The sequence below is a fragment of the Strigops habroptila genome, chromosome 1, assembly GCF_004027225.2.
Source record: "Strigops habroptila isolate Jane chromosome 1, bStrHab1.2.pri, whole genome shotgun sequence".
Classification (NCBI taxonomy): domain Eukaryota; kingdom Metazoa; phylum Chordata; class Aves; order Psittaciformes; family Psittacidae; genus Strigops; species Strigops habroptila.
In genome coordinates, this window is record NC_044277.2 from 99,858,106 (window position 1) to 99,880,580 (window position 22,475).

The window sequence follows — 22,475 nt, forward strand, 5'->3', positions numbered from 1 at the left end:
GCTTTCTGACCAAGGCTGCCATGGAAAATCTGCATGTGTTGGTTATACTTAGGCCCTGAATAATGACTCTCCTTTGTGTCACCAGAATTCCTTCTCAGCCCTCCAAAGACAGCTCAGAATGATGTAGTAGTGAAGTGAGCTTTTAATTCTGTTGTTTATGCCACTGGTGATGCCATTAGCTCATCTGGCATAGGGTTTAGGGAGATAGGTCATGTTGCCACACAACCTCCCTTTGCTCAGTCATGCAGAAGAGGCTAAATTCTCTAAGCAGCCACTCTTGGTGAGCACCATGCTGCTGTGCTGGTCTTTCTGCAGGTAACAGCATATTTATAGAGCCTATGATGCTGCATCCATAGCATGTGTCTGTACACACATGTACCAGGAAAGACAAGCACCATGGGGTTAAATATGCTCTGGCATTTTGCTTCACAGAATTTCAACACAAGAATGCAAGTGAGAATATTTATGGGTCTTTTAAAGGTAATAATAAGAAAAGACTACCTAGCCCAGCATCCTGTCTGTAAGTTGGCTCTTAGAAGGGTCTCAAGGCATAGGACTAGGCACAGGTCAAACCTCCTCTAGAAAGCCTCCTATTTTTTGTCGGTCTATATCCTAGACCTAGGGCCCCAACACATTCGCTGAGCCCATGCCTTAAAGAACATTGAGCTGGAAAAAAAGTGATATTTGAGCTGTTCCTAAATGAGATGTAGTGAATCAGACATAAATCTCAAAGGAGAGGCTTCAGGGCAGAGAGTCACTTGCACAATTAAGGAAATCCCAAAGTTGATTACTCTGATTCAGAAAAGTGTCTAGGACAGGGATAAAATCACAAGCCATACACTGAAAAATTCCTAGATAGCTGATGAACAAGATGTAGAATAGATGTAGAACAAGGTAGTAAATGGTTCACAAGGGTAAACCTCTTTGAGGAAGAGCAAAGAGGATGGGAGGAACATGAATAACCAACTTGAATATCTTGAAGGCTTTGGAGAAGTCCCTAAAGCCATGCATAAAGTTAGGGAGAACAGCATACAGGTCTCCATCCTTGGGCCTGGGCCAAGCAATGTTCATCTGAGTCCCTCAATACAGTAATCAGATACTGTATGAAAAGGTTAAAGGTTGCAAGCCAAATAGGATAGAGACTGGAAAAGCAGACTCCATGAGCTGCTCTTGCTCTATGCTCCCTCTGACCTGAAGTGATTTTGGATGACCACTATCATGACAGTCACATTTGAGATCTGAAAGAGAATTGCAACTTGAGAAGTTTGGAGGTAGGAAGGAAATTTGGAAAGCACAATAACTAGGAAGACCAAAGTAACGAGGTGGTGGAATCTCATCTGTGCACCTTTAGACAGCTCCTATTGGGAGGATTTTCAATATTCTTACTCTCATTGGATCGTTTTTGTTAGGCAGAGGGAAAACTTGCCTTTGGAATAATAAAAGGAGAGCCTGTGGGGAGGCCAGGAATAAGCAAGAGGAAATGTAGGCAAGTGAGAAGACCAGGTCAAGCAGACAGATATGCCTTGAGAAGGTTAAGAAAACATTGGCTTCTTTGCAGGCTGCACCTATTCTTAGCAAAATATGTGTTAGCAGGACCTGCTTTTAAAAAATAACATCATCTCATTGCTAGTTTGCTTGGTATGGACCAAGCAAAAAGCCTATGACTCTTTGGAGAAATATGTTCTCAAGACAAGCAGCCAAATTCATATCTGATCTAAGCTCTTGCAGTTTCCTACTAACTCCATGAGCTGCTCTTGCTCTATGCTCCCTCAGGGTTTTGCTTTGCTGTTTCTATTTCACATTTTTCCCAGTAGGCAGGTGTTTGTAGCTCTTACTTCTCCTTCTTTAGAAGTGTTACTGCCTTCATTATATGCCTTAAGGAGAATTTCTGCTTTGACTGAAACCAGATTAATAGAAAAACCTATCTGCAGCAGCTCTTCCCAATGTGCCTATAGTAGTTACAGCCCAGAATATTTCTGACTTGTGCTGGGTGCTGCACAAATAGGTAAGAGAAGATGCATACATTAGGGAATTTGCGATGTAAATGTCAAAACCTGACAGACTGCAGGACAACGTGGTGAAAGAGAGTAACAGAGGCCTCTGCTCTACTCGCTGTGCTGGCCAGTGGTAGAGTATTTATTTGTTTTCACATTTAGCTAGTTAAATGGAAAGTACACTGGAAAGCTGGTGTAAAGTTTAGTGCTTCCTTCCTCAGAATAAGTGTTTTGCATGTAAATATTATCTGGTTATTAGGTTGTGTTGATTAGTTCATTAATAAGGATGGTGAGCCACCTGCCTTTCACAGAGATTTCCTTAAGATCTGGGTTGCCTGTTGATCAGCTGGAGACACTGTTCCCTCCCACCTGTCTTTCCGAGCATCTGTCTGACCTGGGCAGGGGGCTGGTTATGGGCCAAAAGAATTGTTTGGAATGTGGTCCTTCTGTAGTCCCCTTACCAAAATTAACCCCCTCTGTCTGACCAGGAACACGCTAGACCATGTAAAGAGCATGAAGATATATTCAGGAAGAGGAGGCTTGTGGGTTTTGGAGCCTCTCTCATGTCTCCAACGCAATAAAACCAGTGGGCTGGGTGAATCCCAGGCTTTGATTCAGTTTATCAGCTGCTGTCTCTCTGAAGTCCCATTCAGAGTGAGATAAGATGTGTGTGCACATGTCAGAAGGACGAAAGCAAAATTGGTTTCAGAGGATATCTCTGACCCCAAGCTGTCAAAGATAGCCTTGCATCTACTTTCTCTGGCTGGAAAGGCAGTGCTGTTACTGCAACACATACTAAAGAGTCAACCAACAATTCTGTGTTTGTACAACTAGGAGCTTTTTCCTAGAGTAGTTTTTCTTTTTTCCATTTTTTTTTTCTTTTTCTTTTGCCTTAGATACTGCTTAGTGGCTGTAAAAGGAGAGGGGTTAATGATATCGCCAGTTGCTCCAAGTATGAGAATACACTTCTGTGCTTCTCAGGTGCATCTCGTCTTACTTTTTGGCCCTTGGGCATGTCCATGTGTTCTCAGTGTCAGCTCCAGACTCCTTCCTATCTCACACAGCAACATTGCATACACCTCTTGAAGGCTGATATCCTTCTGATCAATGCTTTCTTGATCTCATCCTCTTGCTGTTCTAATGGCATGAGAATTACAACTGCTTAATTTGCCCTGACTACATTGGGTGCTTCCAGAAATGATTTATGGGATTGCAAGGCAAGAGTCTGAGTTGCCTGTTGGTTAAAGAAAAAAGGATAATTAACATACGGAGTGTGGGCAGGTCAGGTCTGTGTAACTGTAGTTGAAGGCTTTTCAATGTGACTTTGACTTGCGTTGAATTGAGGTGCATCAAGGCAAAACAGTTTTTAAGAAAATAACCAAGTTGTCATGTTTTTGTTACAAGGGCAGGTAGGGATAGGACAGCAGGAATGGCTTTAAACTGACAGAGGGTGTACTTAGATATTAGGAAGAAGTTCTGTTTGACTGACACTAGGCGTTAGTGACTGCTACTCACTACATGACTACAACTATTAGTAAACATGAAATTACCAGCCTGGGAGAATGTATGTGGTCAGGGAGAGGGAGAATGGAGTCACAAAAGAGGGCTGGGAGCTGGTGCAGTAGTTATTAGAAGATGAAGGTACATGTCAAGACGTGATCTTTCATGAAGCATGAGCGGTGATGCATCAGCACTGACTCATCCAAGTCAGTGACATGACCATGACACCAGTCCTGTGGCTGTGACCACCGGCTGTCCTCTTCAGTCCAATCTCCTTTCTCCAGTTTGGTGCTGGGGTGTCAGGCTGATTTCACAGTGCAGCTGTCACTGGAATTAAACATTGTTCCATTTGTAAAATGTCTTCCCTCCGTGCCATGCAGCTGTTTTGCATGTTTGATCTGCACTCTGGTTTCTCCATAAGCCAGAGCACTGCAGCTTCACTGCTGGAAAGCAGGGGCAGTAGGGAGACCTGGGCTTTTTTCCTAGCTCTTTTATTATCATTGACAAAAGCTGATACAGAGCCTTTGCTGCTGGTGGGGAGAACAGAAATCCACTTGATTAGTTACTCATGTGCTTTCCCCCACACCTGTCCTGTACACAGCTACCTCTCATCTTTCTGTGCCTTTCAGATCATGCTGCTGAGCTCACTTCTGCTGCGAGACCCCTAAAAACATTGGTTCTTGAACCAGCTGACCAGTTCAGACACTCACACCCTCACCTAGAATTGTTGACCTGGGCCCTTTTCCTATGACTGTCTTGTTTGCTGTTTGCCCACATGTAGCATGATTATTTTAAAGGCTTATATTCTGACCTGAAGTGGCTGTTGCTATGTATAAAGTCAGCCTGGGTGGGCTGTGCCCTTCATCTTACTGGCATCGCTAAATGAGGAGGTGCAGTGCAGAGATGTTCATGCTAGAGGACAAGCAGGCCACAAGAGCAGACTTTATTAACTTGATACTTCACCAACTTGTTCACACTGCTTTGGATTGGAGCAAACGCCTCTGTGTGGTGTTGTGGAGCAGGTACTGCAGTTCAGACTGAGACTATGTTTAGATAAGTCCTTAAAATACTTCTGCTGGGATCTAAGATTTTTTTTTTACGCGAGAATAGTACACCTGCTGTAGTAGGGTTTGATTATAGGTTTAGATGGTGGCTTAGGACAAATCAGTATCATAAATAAGGAGTGTTATTGTTTATTTTTTTTCTACTGGCTTAAGTATTTGCACAGCACTTACCACAGACCATCAAACCCTCTTGTTTCTCCTTTGTGTTTTTACCCTTTTAAGAACCCTCGCTACCTTTCAAGGAAAAACTGAAGGATCTTGAAGTGAGGGAGAAGGAATCTGCCACCTTCCAATGTGAAGTGCCTGTTCCTAGTACAGAGACATCTTGGTTCAAGGAAGAAACCAAACTCCAGCAGAGCAAGAAATACAACATTGAAGAAGAGGGCACGTATCGCCGTCTCACTGTCCAGGACATCACCGCAGACGATGATGCTGTTTACATCTGTGAGATGAAAGAAGGGAGCAGGACTATCGCGGAGTTGTCTGTCCAAGGTAAGAAAGCCTCTTGCCTAGCAAGTATGAGATTCACACATGAGACTCCAGACTTGACCTTATGAATGGCATTTGCCTCATGCATGTGTACAGTGAAGGACAGCAGACTCCTTTGTGGTGCAAGAGGAGAGCCATGTGTATTGGGTCAGTGGGTCCCTGGGTCTCCTGCCATGGGTTTCTGTGACACAGGGTCAGAGAGTGGGGACAGCTGGTGTTGCTGCAGAAGATATGTCACCTGGTGGGGACCTATGCTTAAAGGGGCTTTCTATAAGGCCTATAAGCTGTAGCCTCACACTGTAGACTCCTTAACATGATCCCAAGCATCAGATGTGTTCCCTGGCACTCTCACACACATCTTACCTGGTGTCTGGCAAACATGCTAGTGAATCTTGTCCAAGAGCGGTGCTGACCACACTGGGAAGCTGGCTTACAAGCTGTGGTCGATGGTCTGATGTGTCATGCAGGCCGCTTCCAGGGATGGGGCAGCCACAGCTTCTCTGGGCAACCTGTGCCAGGTCCTCACCACCCTCACAGTGAGGATTTTTTTCCTACTATCTAAATCTCCCCTCTGTCAGTTTAAAGTCATTCCACCTTGTCCTACCCTTACCTGTCCTTGTAAAAAGTCCCTCTCCAGATTTCTTTTAGTCCCCCTTTGTCTCCTGTTGCATGTATTGGAGACCTGTCATAGCTACAGGATTGCACTTGTCCTGCCTCATATGAAGCCTGACTTTACTCCCAGGGAAAGCAGAAGTTGTTCTTCACTGCTTATGTTGGTGCAAGACAGCTGGGTGACATGCACCCTTGATCAAATTCCTTTTTGTTATCATTTGTATACTTTGTATCATTAGCAAGCTGTAGAGAGTGCACATGGGTGGAGGCAGAAGGGAAAACTTGGTCTGGAGATGTGCGAGAGTTCAGGTAGACCTCTTTCTGTTGTGCCTTCTGTTAAGTCGAGACCAGCCAAACACTGTCAGTGTGTTTGGCCCCAGTAGGACAGCTGGTATTTTTGTGCTATGGTGGCATGTTCCACTAAAAAAGAGAGTGACTGAGCCAGGTGGAGCTGTTGGGAGGGAAAGGAGGCAGAACCTTCCTGGGGGAGCCCTGTGCCTGCCCAGGGGGACAAGATTAGAGAGAGCAGGGTGGGGTTGGGAGAAAGCGTGAGCTTGGCAGGATGCAAGGGGCTGCAGGGATGAAGACACTGCTGAGGGCAGCAAGGAGCAGATGTGTGAGCAGAAAATCGGGATCTTGAATCCTGCTGATGAAGTGCGTGTCTGATCTATTGCTTCATGAAGGACTTCAATATTGCTTCTCATTAGATAGCTCTAGGTTCTTTGCCTGGCTGAGGGCTCGTTTGCCTCGCAAGGACTATTTCAGGGCTGGAGCTAGTCGCCATTTATGAGTAGGTGTGGTATTCTGATGAAGAAGTACAAGGGAATAGTACAAGGGAATATCCCTTGTGAATAGTCACAAGGGATAACTTTGAGGTTATTCCAATAAGTGATAATCATCACAGTCACTTGGAAAGGACACAAACAAATGAAGTTCATTCTATGTCAATTTCTGGGTTGACTCTAAGAGGAGGTCTGAGGGTTTTAGCATATTTTCTATTAATTCAGGTGACTGGTGTGTTTGCCATCTTGGTTTTCTAACTTACTGGTAAATCTGATGCAGGCAAAATCCCAAAGACAGATGAGAGACCTGTCAAGTTCAAGACTGACCTACTTCAGCAATGTTTTAATTTGAATTCCCAGCATATGTGGGTAATGAAAGCTGTATCCCTGTCAAATCTGCTCTTGGCAAGGCTACATACCTTGTGTTTACCCAACAGCAGACTCTACATGGTAGGCTAGAAACATGAGCAACTGTAGTCAAACAAGATTGCTTTTCTCTCTTTGAAGGCCAAAATGAGTCTTGGGTATTATCTGTTCTGTGTAACTCAGAGTCTTAGGAATTCATTTAGGGGTGTCTGCATAGTGTCTACAATGTTTTGATTAGGTGAGAGCTGTTTGACCAGTCCTCTTGCAGTCTGGATTATTCAGTGTTGCCAGAGACTTCAATATCTACTGTGTGCTGATCATAATTACTTTCTTATTTAAAGGGAACATCATTAAGAAACTTCCACGAAAGACTGCGGTCTTCATAAATGATACAGCCATCTTCTGTGTGGAGCTGGACAATGACTGCCAGAACATCCGATGGCTGAAAAATAAAGAAGAAGTGAAGTCCAGTGATCGAATCTCTATCACACGCTCTGGCAAGCAACATGCCATGATCATTCGAGAGTGTAAGATGGAAGATGCTGGTGAAATTGCCTTCCTGGCTGATGAAAGCAGGACTACTACCCAGTTCACCGTGACCAGTAAGCTTCAATTTATTTGGCCTTGGTGCTGTGCCTTCTCCAGCAAGCAGGTATTCCTGTGGTAGTACTGTTGTTTCAGGTACTGCCATGGTAAGTTTGTTGTCCAAAGACAGTAGAAGGTTTGATGTCTGCCAGAAAAAGCCAACAGCCTGATTATGAGTGTTATGAGATGTTATGGAGAGATCAAAACAGAGAGCAAAGAGTCCTGGAGAAAGAGCATGGCACAAACATGTATCTTCTCTGCACCATTCTTATTTCATGCTGGAATGAACATAAAATGATAACTGAGTAAAGCATGGGGCAAGAGACATGTGTCTTCTCCCCACCGAGAGGTGCTTAAAAAACCCAATGTGTAAGTTGCACACATTGCAGTTGCTTTACCTCATTGTACGCAGAGCGCTGCGAATTCTCCATCTACATGCCGTCATTTTCCAAAATCATTAGTTTCTTTGAGGGGCATTTATCAATTCTTGCTATTGGGATAATACCTCTTCTAGCAACTAGGCGCCGCTTATGTCTCCCTCTCTCTTCACTGAGGATTTGGAAGGGAGAGTCAGGCAGCATTCAATTCTTTCCCCAGGTCTTGAGTCAACAGAGACATGAGGGTAGCTTGTAGGTGTACTGGATCTTACAGGGGGGTAGATAGGTGCCCTGAACATTTTTGTCAGAATATGAAGTTTATTACCATTCTAGCAAGGAAAAACGTTTGTGAAGGAACATCTATACACATGCAGATTAAGCATTTTGGGGCAGTCAAACGTTCACTGAGCTTGAAACATCAAAACATCTTACTTTGATTTTAGCTTCTTAAGCTGATTTCATTAAAGTAAAATATATATACATATAGATACAAAATATATAAATCAAACCAAAACTGCAAGAAAAGGGGGAAATGCTTCCTCGTAAAAACATAGTTTCCTTTTTGTGGAGACCAGCAAAGCCATGTACTCTTTCATCCTCTCTTTGGCATGACAAAGTTGAGAGGACCCTGTGAATTGACGGTAACAATGCTGAAAGGAGGAATCCTTGTCCTGTTTAGCTTTCCTTGGGGAGACTTAAATAACATATAGGCTGGAGAATTCCTTCAGCTGGCACACCTGATCTAAGCAGGGGTTTGGTTGACAAAGCAGTAGCAGCAGGTGCAATTTAGTTGAGATCAGATCTGAAACGATGTTTTTGTTAAGTTGCCTAGTTTTATTAACTTTATTTTGGTGGTACTGCATTTCCCAGGCAAAAGCTACTTCATTTAAGATGGAGAACTACATGTGGTTTCTGGCTCTGCTCAAGTTCTGGTTTGCATGTGAACAAATCATTCACTCTAGTCACCATTTGGAAAGAATAATACTTATTTTCTCCTGCTACCACCTCCAAACTGCTGTTAGTCAGTGGTAAAAAGAAATCTTTAATTAAAGGTTTATATCTGCTGTGTTAACTAAAATTGGATGGGGCATTCTGACCCTATTGAGCTAAAAAGAGGAAAAAGGTGAGGTTAAGTGTCACATTTAGCATTGTGGCAGTTTCTAAGGTGTTTGGAAAGCTGTAACGTCCAGCCAAGCAGCTATTCATTAGGAACAACAAAGTTCAGTTTGATTTTAGACTCTGCTATGAAGAAAGTATTGATTCATGGAATAGAAAGAGGTAAGAAATTGCCTTCCCACAAATAAGTTTCTCTCAAAAAAATTACATTACCTTTCTGATGGTAAGGTCAAGAGATTTGGTGCCAGGGTCTATTCCAGCTTAATGCAACACTAATAGGACCTTTGGTATCTAGCTCTGACAAGCAGTAACTGACAGCCTGGTATCTGTGCATCCCAAAACACTTAGATGCCTATTTATGTAATGAAGTGTATCGCACTATTTCCTATTTTTACACTTCATGCATACCTGATTAGCTGAACCCTGTGTACTATATTCACATCTTTTTTCCATTAGCTGGACAAGATTGGTGGTGGCTGTTCTAAAAGAATTTATCAGGCAATAAATGTTTATATGTTATTTGCTTAGTTGCAGTTTTACTATGCCCACTTTAAAGATGGGTAAACTGAGGCAGAGAGAAGATCAGTTGTCTCAGAGTTTGGTTTTTACTCTAGGCTCATTGTACAGGCTCCCTCTATAGTCATGAATACCTGAGTATCTGTAATGTGCACTTTGTTTCACCCATCTTGTGCACCTTCTTTAAGCTGCGATGAATTGCTCCTGAGCATGCTGTTCCTTGTTGGATTACAGTTGACATCTGGTTGAATGCCTTAAACTGGACACCTTTCAGATAGCCATAATTAAATGAAATGAATCCTTTACCACGTCAGTAGATGTGTAACTAGAGCATATCAGATAATTCCTAGCCTCTTGACTGTATCAGTGGCAGCACACAGTGAATAACACTGATGGGACTTGAGCCTTCTCTAAAGGGTTCAAGAGGAATGAGAGGGTGAACATAAATCTTCATTTGACACGTACCTGCAAGGATACGTTTGTGACCTCAGGTACCATAAACAGCTACATCTTGTCAACTGTAGGGTGTTGCAGTGGAGACACAACTTTATGTAATTTCTTTTTGAAGTTAATTCCTCAACGCCCAAAGTTGGCTCTGAATAAATTACTAAAACAGAGATCCCCAGTGATAGCTAGTGATAGCTATCACTCTTGGGAGGCAAAGTTACAACACACCTCCTGAGTGGGGATAGCATAAAATTCAGAAGCAGGACAGAGGACAGATACCCAGATGGAAGTAGCTGCTGAGAACAGCTAAGCCCATGTAACAAGCAACTGAGGTCTCCATAACTTTAAAACCTATGCACTGCTTATTCACATCTATCTTTCATCTCTGAAACATCCTGGTTGTAGGACGTTTAGCTGCTCTGTGTTGAAACCTGCTGAGGATCTGGGCTGAAATTTTAGTGTACAGTTGGAATAGGTATTCAAGAAGAAATGGAGGACATAGTCTCCTGGCACAGGCTGCTTTCGTGGAGTGCATTCCCATTGCTGCACAGGATGCCACAGCTGTGTGCAAAGCATGGCAAAATATTGCCATGCTCTCCCTGGATGCAATGGTGCCTTGCCTTGCATTGGCTCTCACAGGCACATCTACATTCCTGACGTTGGGGATGTGTAAGGTTGAAATTCTGACAGAAGATAAATACCAACAGGCTTACAATATTAGTTCAACTATCCCTGTGCAGTGATGTCTAGTAGGCAGGGCAAAATTGTGTCACCTTCCCAGAGTAATCCCACTGAGGTATTTTAATTCTATTTCTTTTAGTCTGGATTCACACCAGGGAGGTAGACTAGGAATTTGATGCACAGAATTTTGAATAACTTCTGGGTGGTTTTACCCATCCTCTGAATGAAAATAACCAGCTGAGTTTTAGCTTGCTTTGCCCAGGAGCTGTAGAGGAAGCAGTGTGAGTCTGTATCTAGCACTGAAAATTTTTGTCTATGAATTGTTCATTGTAGACACTTTGTGCAGATAATTGTAATATTGTGTAGAAGTCATGTATGTTTAGCTGTGGAGGTAGGACTATTGTACATCTTTGTGTAAAATGTAGCCCAAATGCCTCTTCTATCCATTCTGTTGCTTTTCCATCTCACATCAATGTCTTATGGAGGTTTATTAAGCAAGAATAGCTTTTAGTCCAATGTAAGCTTTTTTGGTGAGGCACAGTGGCTTTTCCACTCTGACATAAACTTGTTGCTCTGTGGTTTTTTGTTTTTTTTCCTTGTGCAGCTCCCAAAAAACCTCCCACCCAACCCCCAGCTGACCCTGTGGTGAAAAATAAAACAGAAACCTCAGTGACACTAGCATGGTCCCCTCCAAAGATGGACAGACCCATTCCAGTCGACGGCTACATCGTGGAATGCAAGAAACTAAGTGGCTTAACCTGGGTGACGTGCCATGAGTCTCATGTCACTGGCTCAGAGTATACTGTGAGCAACCTGTTGGAAGAGGCTGACTATCAGTTCAGAGTGTCTGCAGTCAATGCCTATGGACAGGGCCCCTGCCTGGAGTTCCCGGGGAGCATGCACCTTGGTGAGCATAAAACCATCATAGAATCCTAGAATGGATTGGTTGGAAGTGACCTTAAAAAAATCATCTACTTCCAACGCCCTGCCATGGTAAGAGACACCTTCCACTAGACCAGCTTGCTCAAAGCTCTGTCCAACCTGGCATTGAACACTGCCAGGGATGGCACAGCCACAGCTTCTCTGGGAAACCGGTGCCAGTGTCTCACCACTGTCACAGGGAAGAACTTCTTGCTATTATCTCATCTAAATCTCCCCTCTGTCAGTTTAAAGCCATTCCCCCTTGTCCTGTCCCCACCTGCCCCTGTAAAAAGCCCCTCTCCAGCTTTCTTGTTGGCCCCTTTAGGCACTGGAAGCTGCGTTAAGGTCTTGTCAGAGCCTTCTTTTCTCCATAGGATTACTGTGTACGACGGGATTGCTTCTTTCTTTGGTTCATTGCACTAGACAGTATCTGCATAGACTTTGCGCAGATGTTGTGTCTTGTTATTGCCATACTTTTCCCTACCTGTCTGAGCATGCCTGTGTTTTCCTAGAATATCTAGAAGTGACTAGTAGGCTGAGTGGCCTCCTTAGGATCTTTCTGAAATCTAAGAATAATACTGCTTGTATAAATAGCACACTTGTTGGGAACCGATGTGTTTCAGGTTTGTTATGCCTTTAAATATCTTAGGGAAAAATAAGTTGTATATGCCTGTTCTTTCCCTGCAGAAACTGACCTGACCTTACCAGAGGTCAGCTACCTGCAGTTGTAGAAATCAAATCCCGTTGGCCAACTGTGCATTGCCTTCAGTGCATAGAAATAGTTTAAGGCTGCACAACTTTATTCTTATGTCTTGTTTAACGAGAACTTGCGTCCTTTGGTCTCAGAGATATGGTTCTTGGTGTTCTTCCCTAGAACCAGTCCCAGCTGTGAAAACACCCTTGACAACTGTTGAAGCTGTACCTGGAGGAGATGCCGTGTTTACTCTTGACCTTACAACGATATGTTCCGGCACTTGGTATCTTAGTGGCAAAGTCTTACAGGAAAGTGAGACCTATGTCATTAAGAGAACCCAAACTACTCACACCCTAATCATAAAAAATGTTACCAAGAATGACGATGGAGCAGAAGTGAAATTTGTTGCCAATAACATTGACACCGGCACTAAGATGAGAGTGAAAGGTATGTATTTTCATCAATAGTCCTTACTTCTTCCAGTGAAAGGGCCTTTCCTGTGACCTGATGATTACAACTGGGGGCACAGGCTTTCACTGATGCCTGATCTGCACAATGTACCTGAAATTGCATCATGTGAACTAACGTGAGTCATGGTATAAACCATGATAGTATTGAGTTCAGAGTGATTCGATCTAGCCAGCTGGTTGGTATTTGAACTAGACTGCCTAACATCAGCTCATGAATTTTTGTCGTTCACAGCCATCAGTCAGTGCATTCTGTCACCAGATCTACCACTGAGTCACCTTAAGCTAGTAGTTTCAGCTCCAGGTTTGGCTAGTCTTTGACTGTAGTAGAGTCTTTCAAAAGTAAAGCAGCGTTAATTACTAAGTTTTTTATTTCTTGGAGGTTTTTTAGTCTGCCACAGATGTGTGTGATGTACAAGTTAATATCATGTAACTTGATTCAGCATTGAGAGTTGGGTGCTTCAGCTGTCCTCTATGAAATGATGATAACATCCATATGAACCTACATTGCATGGCTAAAGGTAGTGAATAAACATTCATTCTGGAAGGATGTGTTTGTGTGAAAATCCCTGCAAAAGCACATTTAGAGTATTATTATTCAGCTGAAAGGTGTTCATTTTTTTTTTCCTTAGCGACTTTGGCAATAAGAACAGATCAAATATCCTGAACCAGAAAAAATTCTCAGTGTTGACATGAGTGTGAGGGCAGGAACAGGACCTAATGCTTCTTCAGAGATCCCACAGTCTACAGCAGACTCGTATCAGGGACCGGTTATCTCAATACAACTTGAAATAACAAAGCCTTTTTTCCTGACAGGGGCTGCAGTGAGATTTACCAACAAGAGCAGAGATGTAGAAAAGGTCTCTGCTCGGCTGCGGGAGGAAGCCAAACTTCAGGCTGAGCTTTCAGATGCAGACGCTACTGTGAAGTGGATGAAGGACGGCAAAGAGCTTAAGGCCAGTGAAAAATATGAACTCCAAACTGTGGGGAAGAGGCACATCCTGAAAATTTGCAACACTGCAGCAGAGGATGCTGGAGTTTACGAGTGTATCTGTGAAGGGGATAAAATGCTCTATCGGCTTTCAGTGGAAGGTATGTGACTGTCTGGGCTGCTTTGCCTTATTGGCCTGTTCCTGTCCTAAGCTAATAGTCATCAAAGGACAGAAATGGAATGCTCAGGAGGCAGTGCAGGGAGTTGTGGTAACTCCCTTGGACATTTAGCTTTGACAGTGTCTGTGGTCCCAGAGTAGAACTTGGGAGTGAATACAAGATCTCATACTGCCTCACAGCAGTGCTTTCACACAAATTGGTGTCTTGATAGTCCAAGTGAACTTGGTGTTATTTCATGAGATTGAATGCTGGGTAGTGAAAAGGTGCTCTTATGATGAAAAAATTCAGCTGAAGGGGCGGGACGTACATGTCTGCTCTATACTTGCTATGTGATATTGGATAGGTCACTAAAGAGCTAGTTCAGCTCTGATTAAAGTTCTGATGACATTGTGGGACTTTTTTTTTTTTTTTTTTTTGGTATTTGTTTGATTTTTGTCTGTTTGGTTTTGTTTTCTGTTAATACTGTGGTGAATAAGAACAGACCTTTCCAGATTTTGATTAGGTATTAGGAGCAAGTTCTTCGCTGTGAGGATGGTGAGGCACTGGCACAGGTGAAGCTGTGGCTGCCCCATCCCTGGCAGTGTTCAAGGCCAGGTTGGACAGGGCTTGGAGCAACCTGGTCTAGTGGAAGTTGTCTCTGCCCATAGCAGGGGGGGTTGGAACTGGTGGAGCTTTAAAGTCCCTTCCAATCCAAACCTAGGATTTTATTATTGTTATGTGCAAGGTGTTCAGATGGAAGGCTGTATAGAGTAAATAGCAAAATATAATTATTTTTTAAAGTTACCTGCTTGTTAGATTTGAACCAGTGCTATTTTATAGCTGGCCTGTTCTTTGGCTGTTCTTGCTTTCATGGCAGTCCCTTTCTTCCTGATTGCCTGCTACCTATCTGGTGGGCACTTCATTCCCGGAGCAAAACATGGAGTTTTGAACCGTTTTTCCTGAAACCTCAGCATTAAGTTTCCCTCTTGCAAGTCTTCCCATCTGTGGAGGCTTTTGTGAACTGGTTCATAGGAGTTTCCTCTGCCTTGAATGGGACCAGATTTTGGATGAAAAGCGCTAGTGTATCTTTATACCCTTCCTCATGAGTATCATCTAGATATTGGCTGACGTTCACAGTATGCAACCTGACTTCAGGTCAGGCTAGCCTGTTGTCAGACATCATTTGGGGGGAGTTCTGTAGCTATTTTGCTTTGAATTGGCAAGTTCATTTTGGAAAGCCATTTGATTTTTGTGTTCTATACCATACTTTACCCCTTACCCTCTTCCCAGCACTGTTTCTATACTGAGTAAGCATGAGGTGCTTCATCATAGTGTTCTGCTGGCTTCTCACCCTCCTTGGTCTCTCTGGAAACAACAAAGCTGCAGAGTAATCTGTGTGTTTTACATTTGACAAATTACTTGCTTGGTTATTCTCAAAAAGCAAATCAAAGGAGCTGAAAAAAATAATTAAAAAGTGTGACCAAATCTGTAGAGGAAGTTGTCTGCACTTGGCAGCTGCTCTTCATTTTGGTTTTCTTCTCACTCTCTCTGCCTCTTGAGCATCATTTTTCATGCTGACGGGTCTACCAACAGATTTAATTGAATTACTGGATGGACTAATGCGCTTTTCACTATAATGTGACCATAAAACGAGTAATCAATGCTATTATTTTAAAATCTGCATTGACAAGCTCTGACTTAAACATCTGCTGTTTGTAGCTTGATTCCTGGAGAATCAGCTTAGATGCTTCTCATCCTTGCAGGATGAGGCTCACAAATACTGTTCCAGTATTTTGCATTTCAGCATTGCCACCTTTTTATCTGTTCTTCCTGTAAATCAGACACAGCTAGCTAGTGAATCATTTGATGAGCAGGTCAGCTGTGTCTGGTACATGAGCATCATGTGGCTGCCGAGAGGCCACTGTGCCAAGCCATGGCCAGAGGTGTGTCACTCGCTGGGCCTCCTGCCCAAAGAAGCCCCACTAGAAAATGTACTTGCCATTTATCACTGCGGTCCCTCCACTGCGATGAGGCTTCACATGCCGGGCATCCCCTGGCGCATGACCTCCTGCATTAAAACAAGACATCTGAGAAGACTCCTTCAGGCTGCTGTGGTTGTTCTTTTCACTCTAGTTTTCTGAGGAAGGGAAAGGTGCATGAGTGAACCCATCTCCCTCTTCTTCCTCCCCAAACATTTAACCCATAGGCTAACTTACGGTAATGCTAATGGAGAGGTACTCTACTCGGTGCTTGTCAGTACACACCTGGAATACTGTGTTCAGTTTTGGTCCTCACTATGCAAAAAAGATATGGACAGGCTGGAGAGGGTCCAGAGAAGAGCCAGAAAGATGATCCAAGGACTGGGCAGCTGTGTGAGGAAAGGCTGAGAGAGCTAGGCTTGTTCAGCCTATGGAAAAGAAGGCTCAGGAGAAACCTTATCACCATGTTCCTGTATTTAAAAGGTGGCTACAAAGAAGATGGAGACTCCCTTTTTACAAGGAGTCATACGGAAAAGATGTTTTTAGCTAGGATATTGGTGGGGTTTTGAATCTTTGCTTTGAAGCAATTGGTGGCTCGATTATTTCACTACATGTTAACATGGCGCCAGATTTATTGTTTATTTTTGCTCCAGTTAATTTCCAGGAAGAAATTTCATTTCAGCCGTATATGAGATCTGTATAGATTTTTAATTTAATTTATCTAGCTTACATTTTAACTTCATTTAGAGTCAATTTCTTTGCCGGGTGGTTACAATACAATGATTGAATAACCTTCATTATTTTCCCTCCAGTTTGCTTGTTTCACTTCTTTCCTCACCTTTCAGATATTTTCCTTAAGCCTTTTTGCTTAGGGCTTCCTTGCCCCTTGACTCAGCCTCTACTTGTCTATGTGTTCTGGTTTTTGGACATGTGATAATCAGATATATGGTTTACAAAGGCTGCTCTGAATTAGAATCTAGTAATTAGATCCATAATTAAACATGCACATTTGGTCTTATGATAAATGAATACCTAATGTAGATGTAAGTGTACATATTTACTAATGCCCACACAATTATTTACCAGCACTATGCATCTATATTTTGTTTTAGCACTTGCAAACTTCATAAACAAAGAGAAAAGTGGAGGAGTTATCAGAGCCATCATTGGAAAACAGGCTGAATTTGTTTCTGAGACCTCTGAGGCCAACGTCATGGTTAAGTGGTACAAAAATGGCAAAGAAATCGCAGCCAGCAAGAAATTCACCATGGAAGATAAAGGAAAACTGCATAAGCTTGTGGCATCTGCTGTGACGAAAGAAGATGAAGGAACATACACATGCAAAATTGGAGATGACACTCTTACTTTTGATTTAAAAGTCTCAGGTAAGTCTGTGGCGCAAGTATGGGATCAGAGTCCATGTTAGAAACTCAGGACTTTGTTCATTGTGCTTGTCTTACCTTGTAAATCACCAGATTTTGGGGCCAAGATTGCACAGCTCTTTTCAGAGACTGACCCTTAGTGTGGTCCTTATGCAAATTCACAATATGGGCACATAATATAATGATGCTGTTACATATTGAAGCCAGCATAAGCTTTTACTATGTCAGGAGTCATGACTCAGACACCATACTGGTTGAACAGGCTGAAAGCCACATCTGGCCTTTATTCTTCTAGTTCAGCACGTACATCAACTCTGAACCTCCTGGCCACGGTGGTTCTAAAATCTTACTGTGAAAGTGCAACTTTGACAAGTTTAACTCCTGATTCTGAGAGTTAAGCATCTCCAGCTGTTCCCAAAGGACACTGTGATCTCTGAGACATCTCCCTGTGGTACTGTAAGTGAAGCTATCAGTTCATGGCACATGCCCATCAGCATGAAGCACATGTTAAAGCACGTGGCTTTCAGGTCAAGCCCGGAGAGAAATGCTTGTCACTGATGTGTTCCAGTCCAGGATGGAGCCAGAGTATCAAATGGCACAAGAATTTATCTGTGAAATTCAATATCTGAGAAATTCAACTGATTCAATTTGCATAGCCTGGTGGGCACCTTACCCACCAGGTGGGTTTGTGTCTGAAGCCTTAGGTATTCACTCTGCATCTCATTTCCAGTTCTCTTTGGTTGAGAATCCAACATTATGCAATTTCACTTTGAGCATAATTCATAGTCCCTGACTTTACTCATTGAGAAATTGGTCTAAAAGAGCCAACCACAGGCTCTGTCCGAACTGATCCCCCAAAGAGCAATTTATGTAACCTAATCTATACTGTCTGATGAGAGCTATCTAAGATTGATTTAAAACGCATTCTGGCCCTGCCTTTGTCTGAACATCAAGTGCAGAGAAAGCCTGCATGGTTACCTGAGACTGGATACCTAACTCTGTGACAACCATGTGCAAGTTAGGTGAATCTTACCTGTAGCTCCTATGATAAAACATTACATGGCTCAGGCAAAGAAAGCTGGTACCTGCTGAATCACTGGGTGCCCCCACTAACTTTCTGATGAACAAGGATTGTTACAACCTGTCAACAAAACCTTAGCTAGGACAACTTCCACCTTGTTTCACATGTCACCATAAACATTTTTGAGAGATAAGAAGCAGTGCTGCACAGTCATGGGATGGTCTTGGGGCAGGGAAGTCATCTGTCTTTATGGCGATGAGTTACCCCAATAATCTTGAATAGCAGGATTCTGGAGAGACTATGCTTCTTTGGTAATCTAATTTTTTAAAGAATAGATCAGTCCTAACGCTTATGCTTTTTAATAAGATGTTTGTTCTCTGATGCCACAGGTGTGCCTGGCATGGGTGTAGCATAGCAATTTTCCTTGGTGACTGAAAGCAACATTTGCTGCTAAAAGAAATGCAGTACTGAGCTAAGGTTGGTTATAAGTGACAGCCACCAGCTTGCTCTTCAGGCAAGAGCTGCCTTGGTGGAATGAAGGGTATGAAAAATCTGACGTGCTCATCAAATACTGCTCATTAGCTTAGGGGACAGGGTGTGTTGAATAGGTTTGCTCACATTTTACATGCAAGGTGCCTGTCTCCACTTTTAGTTACCTTTGCTTTTATCTCTACGAATATGCTTGCAAAAAACCTGAGTCAATAAAAATGCTGTATTGTTGCTGCACACATGTCACACACTGTGTGTGTACAGCTCGTACATGTGGCCACCCATCTGTGCAGTCAGCAGAGCTTGAGCTGAGGTATCAAAGCAGGAACCTCTTCCGCTTGAGCTGTATGAGCTGTGAGCAGTTGTGAATTCTCTACTGTGAAGAGAGAACTCTGAACTTTTCAGCAGAAAGATGCAACACTATAGGCTCATATATTAACTTAGTCCTCTTGAAGTTGGAGATCATGTCAAGAAGATTATCCCATATGTATCCTCACCCAGTCTAAGGAAGAACTAGTTCAGTGGGACTGATCTTGTGAACATGGGGTTGCAGGAATGGGCTCAGAAATATTTAAAGGCTCCTCATCACTTCTAACACTTCTATATCTCAGGAGGGACTTTTCTGACTCATCAACACAGTTTATTGCCGTAGCTGTTAACACTCTGTCATAGTTATGTTGCAATAGGATCATGCACAGGTAGGTACATTTACACCTCCAGAGGTGAAACTTGATCACCCAAGTGGGTCTAGCAATGAAATAATGATCGGTAATTACTGTATTTTAACTTTGTGCTGGTAAGCCTGAATTCAGCCATAAACATTCTCTTTTTCTTTCCAGATGAAGTTGTTAATTTTGTCAACAAGCCCAAAACAAGGCCAGAAATATCAGTCAATTCTTTTGACAACCTTGAGCTGGTGTGTGAGGTGTCTGCTGCAAGCGGAGCCGTGGTATGGAAGAAGGATCAAAGGGAGGTGAAGCAGGACCAGAGGACAGCAATCGTCTCCCAGGGGACACACCACAAGCTCATCATCAAGAAGGTGACACAGCAAGACCAAGGGAGCTACACCTGTGAAACGAAGGATGACAAAATAACATTCCAAGTCAAAGTCAGAGGTGAGAAAATGCTAGAAATGCCATGGATAAATGAATATTCTTTGGGGTAGTATTTTACAATCAGAGGATCATCTCACAACCTCTTTGGGATGACATACTTCAGATATAGAACTGGATTTTTAGGCCGTCATATCAACATTTTATACACACACTTTTGCATGCATGACTAGATGTAAACACAAAAAAATTGCGGGCAAGGGTGGTAACTTCTGCACCTCTCACAATTAGCTGATGTGTCTGCAGAAAACCTGCAGGATCTTAGTGTAAGGACATAACAGAAGTCCAGGGAAAGAGATGTTTGAAGAGCTCTGTTTAGATGGAGAATGATTGAATTCAAGTGACTCAGATGGCAGAAAAAGAGCTATGGTTTCTGCATATGAGGGTATGAGGGCTGTTGTGTTCTGATTCATTGGAAGAGATATAGGAAGAGAAAGAGAGAGAAAATGGAGGAGGATTCATGCAATGCATGTTGGTGCTGGAAGTCGTAAGTTCAAACCTGTGCTCCAACGGAGATTTTTAACTTTATCCCAGAATTCCTATACACCTATTCACCTCCTACCAGCAAAATAGATATGAAGGTGCTTTCTAGTCTTGATGAGCCATCACGATACTACCTGTCAGGGCAAGTACATAAAATATGGGGAGCTTGACTAAGCACTGAGAAGACAACTGCAAAAAGCTATGTGTGGCTATTGTGGCTTTCTTACAGAGACAGAAGACGTGTTTACAAACAAAGACAAACTGAAGAAAGAGGTGAAAGCTGCACTATCAGAAAACGCCACGCTGAGCTGTGAGGTGGCCCAGGAGAAAACTGATGTGAAATGGTACAAGGAGGGCAAACTGATCACCTCCAGCAAGAAGTTCAAGGTGGAGTCAGAGGGCAAATCTCGTCGCCTGGTGGTGGGTCAGCTGGAGAAGAAAGATGCTGGGGAGTACACCTGTGAGGCTGCTGGCCAGAAACTGACCTTCAAGATCACTGTCACAGGTGGGAGACATGTTGGTTCTCATCACAGAGTGGTCCATGACTTCCATTTAGTACAGATCAAAAAGAATCACTCTCTAGACTCCAGGGACTGTGTAGCAGATCTTCATTAAGTAGTGAAGTTGATCAAGCAACCAGCTTGCGTGCCTTCATTGTCACACAGATGCCTATGGCTAGATGTCTTTACCTGTGAGGTCAATTCCTCTCAGCAGTCCTTGTTGTTTTCTGATTTCCCAGTAAAGACAATATAGACAAATTTACATATTCTGTTGTGATTTATAGGGGTAAAGGTATGGCCAGCTCCCATATGTGTGGGAAAATAGGTCTGGAATCATTCTCAAGAAGTACCTAGAGTGGGCAAGACTTACATCTGGGTCCGAGTAGCAGATGAGATTGGGTGCTTATTTGTACATTATGTTAAGGATCGAAAAGTCAGATTTCTTGTGGGGAAGGGAAGAAGCTTAACTCCTGGAGCATTGGTTAATTTTCCTCAGAAATGGCTGATGTGTTGTCCTCAGGTGGTACAGGGGGCTGTGGTTTACAAACAGGCAGAGGGCTGTGTCCTGTCTGAGTGTATCTATCTTAGCTGTGAGTGAGACCATTCCAAAATGACAGAGTTGTGGAAGTTGGCATAGTTTTCATTTGGCTTTATGCACTTTGGACACAAAGTTTAATCACACCTGTGACTTTTAAATTTCTTCTCCCACCCACAGAAGCAGAGGATGCGTTTATCAACAAAGAGAAACTGAAGAAAGATGTGAAAGCTGCACTATCAGAAAATGCCACGCTGAGCTGTGAGGTGGCCCAGGAGAAAACTGATGTGAAATGGTACAAGGAGGGCAAACTGATCACCTCCAGCAAGAAGTTCAAGGTGGAGTCAGAGGGCAAATCTCGTCGCCTGGTGGTGGGTCAGCTGGAGAAGAAAGATGCTGGGGAGTACACCTGTGAGGCTGCTGGCCAGAAACTGACCTTCAAGATCAATGTCACAGGTGAGAGGAGATTCTTTGGCTCATCATTCCTATTTCTAGGATATTTAAAAAAATGAGTATTATTTCATGAGGTTTTTTCCTTTTACTCTTCAAATTTTTGGAGAACATCATTGGATGGCCTAGCTATAATGTGGAAATCAGTCAAAGAGTTACAACTACAGTTCTCTTTTTATGTATGTACATGTCTCTCTACGTAAAACTTTATAAAACCCTTAAGCAGGTAGCTGCATTCTTGGGAGCTACCCATCACTGTAGGAAAAGGTCTATGAGAAAGAATGCACTGATTGCACATCTCCATTCTCACATGTTGGTGCAATGAGAACAAATCTGCAATGCAGCTGATTCTCAATGTATTTCAGAGCAGGGTCATGGTGGAGAGCAGTTGAGTGTCTGCCCAATGTCTGCACTCTTTTTCTTTCTCTTGGAAGGCCTCCTTTCAGCCTGAGGGGAGGATGTGGTAGTAAGACTTGATACATGTTAAGTTATCTAAGGTGTCAGGTGAATGGCAATTATGGAAAAAATTTGTTGTGGAGGCTCATTCCAGATGCATAACCCTACTGGGGTTGTGGAGTGGTAGAATGGATTCAGCTTTCTAATTCCCTCTCTACTGCCTGATCCTCTTTCAAGTGGGATGACTAATGTGTCTTCTAGAGAACAAAAGGAATTTCAACATTTGGATGTAACATGAGCTGAGCTTTTCTCAAGGTCACAGTAAAGAGTAATAACATAGTCCTGATCATGTCAGTCCTTGTCTAGCACCCTTCTCACTTAACAAAATGACCTAACAGACAACAGAGGTGGCTATTGAGAACCAAAGA

The 22,475-nt window shown here is 42.9% G+C and overlaps 1 protein-coding gene across 1 annotated transcript in view; it reads left to right on the forward strand.

Annotated features, from left to right (window-relative positions):
• The window catches only part of OBSCN (obscurin, cytoskeletal calmodulin and titin-interacting RhoGEF), a 183,000-nt gene that overhangs the window by 11,889 nt on the left and 148,636 nt on the right, over positions 1 to 22,475 (forward strand). The window contains 9 exon segments of the mRNA XM_030482854.1: positions 4,781 to 5,050; positions 7,149 to 7,409; positions 11,134 to 11,436; positions 12,325 to 12,591; positions 13,428 to 13,703; positions 16,792 to 17,064; positions 19,411 to 19,686; positions 20,396 to 20,671; positions 21,382 to 21,657. Of these exon segments, the coding sequence (XP_030338714.1) occupies positions 4,781 to 5,050; positions 7,149 to 7,409; positions 11,134 to 11,436; positions 12,325 to 12,591; positions 13,428 to 13,703; positions 16,792 to 17,064; positions 19,411 to 19,686; positions 20,396 to 20,671; positions 21,382 to 21,657 (2,478 nt within the window).